This window comes from Arachis ipaensis, chromosome B07, assembly GCF_000816755.2.
Source record: "Arachis ipaensis cultivar K30076 chromosome B07, Araip1.1, whole genome shotgun sequence".
In the NCBI taxonomy this organism is placed as follows: domain Eukaryota; kingdom Viridiplantae; phylum Streptophyta; class Magnoliopsida; order Fabales; family Fabaceae; genus Arachis; species Arachis ipaensis.
In genome coordinates this window covers 117,556,036-117,559,502 of record NC_029791.2, presented here as the reverse complement: position 1 = coordinate 117,559,502, position 3,467 = coordinate 117,556,036, and the positions used below count along the sequence as shown (strand labels likewise).

General features: G+C 29.6%; 1 protein-coding gene across 1 annotated transcript; it reads left to right on the top strand.

Moving 5' to 3' along the window:
• On the top strand, window positions 2,271-2,714 carry LOC107607785. Its single transcript, XM_016309688.1, has 2 exons — window positions 2,271-2,579; window positions 2,694-2,714. Exons 1-2 carry the CDS (start codon window positions 2,271-2,273, stop codon window positions 2,712-2,714), a joined length of 330 nt encoding a protein of 109 aa, XP_016165174.1.

The following is a 3,467-nucleotide window of genomic DNA, read 5'->3' as shown; positions in this document are numbered from 1 at the left end:
CGAAAGTTAGCATTATTCGTTGTTCTTTATGTAATGAATGTGGCATGAGGTGTAGTAATAATCAATGCATTGAAGTCAATGGTCAAGATTTTATTTTTAACCTTTGGTGTGAACACTGAAATCTGAATGGAAAGATTGAAAGTTACTTAAGCAGTTAAGCTCTTTAATTTCCCCCTTCTCCTCTTTCCTCCTCCACCTCCTATACACACCCCACCCTATTCACTGAAACCTTTATCTAGTCACTGATTAAAACCCAAATATATATATATACTGAACTTGTTGTAAAGAGTGATTTTCATAAGCAATCCATACTTCATAATTTTATAATTTTTAAAATTTAGACTGATTTTTTAAATTTTATCACTAATATTTAAAATATTTATTTTTGTTTCAAATATTTTATTTCATCATATTTTAATCATCTAATTAAAATATAACTATTTTAGACTTAGAAAAACATTCATTTATTTTGTAATTTTAGTTACCATAATATAATTCAAATGTATTGTGATCCTTATAGAGTGCATTAATTTCATCTACATAGAAGGTTGTTCATTCTATTTCTTTATTAACATCGAATTAACATTTTTTCTAATTTAAAAATTTGATTTATATACTATTAAATAAATAAATAATTTTACGACAAATTTGAGAGAAATTTAGATCAAAATATAGTTCTCAAACAAAAATATTTTTTTATTATTATTTTATGACGAAAACCAAGGCTTCAAGCATTAAGAGTGAATAAACTACATATTAAGATAATGGTCAACTAAGCATTATAAGTGGCTTTTGGTAAATCGAGACTCAACTTTCTAACATTATCAAGTATGTGGTTCTTACTTCTTCCTATACTCTCTGCCTTTCCTATTGATATAGTATGATTAAGACAGCAACAATTTCCTTATTTTCCTCGCCCCTTTCTGTGTACGTTCATATCTTGATTAAGCAGTGATAAAATTTTATGAAAATAAATAATCATAAGCTGCCTTGTGGCACAAATACACTATCATAAGTTTATTGGCACCTATTTTTTAATTTTCATATTATTTTTTCACTTTGACTGATTTGACTAATTTTTTATCTAACGGCTCTCAACTATTAACTTCACGTGAAGTCGACTGCACCTGAATTTTTACCTCAAATATATCATGGGCAACACCAAATTTTTTAAGCTAAAAAATTTTAATATGGGATTAGAATGCATTATTTCAAATATATTGGTATTATTTTTGTTTTTTTTTTTTAGGATACGGAGAGTAATTTTTTTTAATTCAAAATTTAACAAATTGAAGGATCCAATTTTAATTTATGAGAATTTTTAATGTTTTGAAAGAGAAAATGCCAGGTTTGATTTATTGTTTTAACATTATTTTTTTAATTCGTAAAAAATAAAAATCAAAGAGACAAATTTAAATTTATAATTTTTAAAAAGTTTTAAAGTAGAAAAATCTTTAAATTAATGAGAACAAAAAACTACGGGCTAATATTTTTAAAAATATTTACTCCATTATAATATAATATATCATAATAAGACACTCTCCTATTATAATTTCTAGTACTGAAGATATAATCAAATTGTAATGTATGTTACCCACGATACTCAAAATTATAAAAGAAATCTCACTTGCAAATTACAACAACTTTTGGAGTTTGGAATGCTTAATTGGTTGCCTCTTAAACTGATTTGTGTTTGGGTTTTGCTCTGGCCTTCGACAAGTGAGCTTAAGCTATTTATAATAGCTTAAAGAATAGCTTAGAGCAACAATAATTAATTAATAGGGAATACTCACATAATGACATCTTTATATGAAGATGACATTATAAATTTTTAAATAGTTAATTAAATATATTTAGTCAAACATATTAAATTATTTAATGATCCATATTAAACTATTCTTCTACCTTAACCCATGACAACAATAAAAAAGTTTTGTACCTCACAAATTCAACCCAACAGAATACACAAATTCAGTTACAATTTTAGTGTTTATTATCTTATCTTATCTTTATATTATCTTCTTATTTTATCTTATCTTTACTTTTATCTTTCGTAGGCTTTATATATATTTAGTTTTACCTTCACAATTCAATTCAATTCAATCAATCAACAATTAATAAAAGTTCTTCCTCTGTTTTTTAGGGAGTAATTCAATTAGGTATTCTTCAAACCCTAGAAATTTTTGAAAAACATGAGGACGATCAAAGAGTTTTTCTTGAGGCACTACTACTCTCTTTAGCTGTCACTATCACTATCACCACCCTCACACATGAATTCTAACGACGTAAAGAATCACAGAAACAGCGACATCGCCACAAAACAAAGGAAGATCAACAAAGAGGAGGGAAGAGGCGAGTCATCCTCGATTTCCTCGTTCGTATGCGAAATCTGCATTGACACTAAAACCGAAGCAGAAAATTTCTCTATAACCGATTGCAGCCACTCATATTGTACGGATTGCGTAGTGAAGTATGTTGGTTCTAAGCTTGATGACAACGTGATTAATATCCGGTATCCGATTTCCCGGTGTGGTGGTTTCTTGGAACTCGACGGTTGCCGCAAGGTTCTGCCAAAGATGGTGATGAGTTTGGAAAACTCTAAGCTAATATTTGTGATGACTAAACATTATTAATTTGATTAATTACAAAAATATTAATTCATATATGTTGATTAATTAATTTTTGCTATGCAGGTATATTTGGGCCGAAAATAAAAGAAAAATGGTGCAAGTCCAATTCTATTGAAAACATATTCAGCATTGATACAAAAATTAAATTGATTCTATGGCTGAATATTTGTTGTGGTATCTGGGTCAGAATTTGTGATACAGGCCCAATTTAAATACTTGTTACTAGACCATTGAAGTTGGTCCGAAATCAAAAGGAAATTGGGCCAGATTGAATTGTGTTACTACAAGCCCAATTATAATCCTTGCTAAGTGATCCTATGCTTGGTCCGAATCTAATTGAGAAAGAAAGCAAATTGTTTTGCTTCCAACGGATCCCACCTTTCACTAAGTGATGGATCTCAAATTCAATTAATTTGAATTTGACTTACATTGGGAACCATGAGAGAGAAAGTGTGATTGACATGATTGATTGCATTAATGCTACACGCTACTCAGCATAGAGGGAAGTAAAAAGTAACTCATTTTAATTAATTTGTTTTATTTCATTTAATTGCTTTTCTTTCAAACTCTATCTTCTCTCTCAACTCTCTTATCTTTTCGGTCATTACACAGCAAATCATGGAAGCTAAAGCTAGCCACCGAAGAGAAGGAGATGCACGCTACAAGACCATCACAATGATGGCAAGAAAAAAAAAACTAAAAGTATGCTGTGGCTAAGATTCTCATTCACTTGTGGTAAGATTTTGTGAAAAGATCTTGGCCTCTCCATACCAAAAATGGAAGAGAAGATCTCGGTCAGAGAAAAAGATCCTTGGAGGGATGGCTTGTCTCTGATTC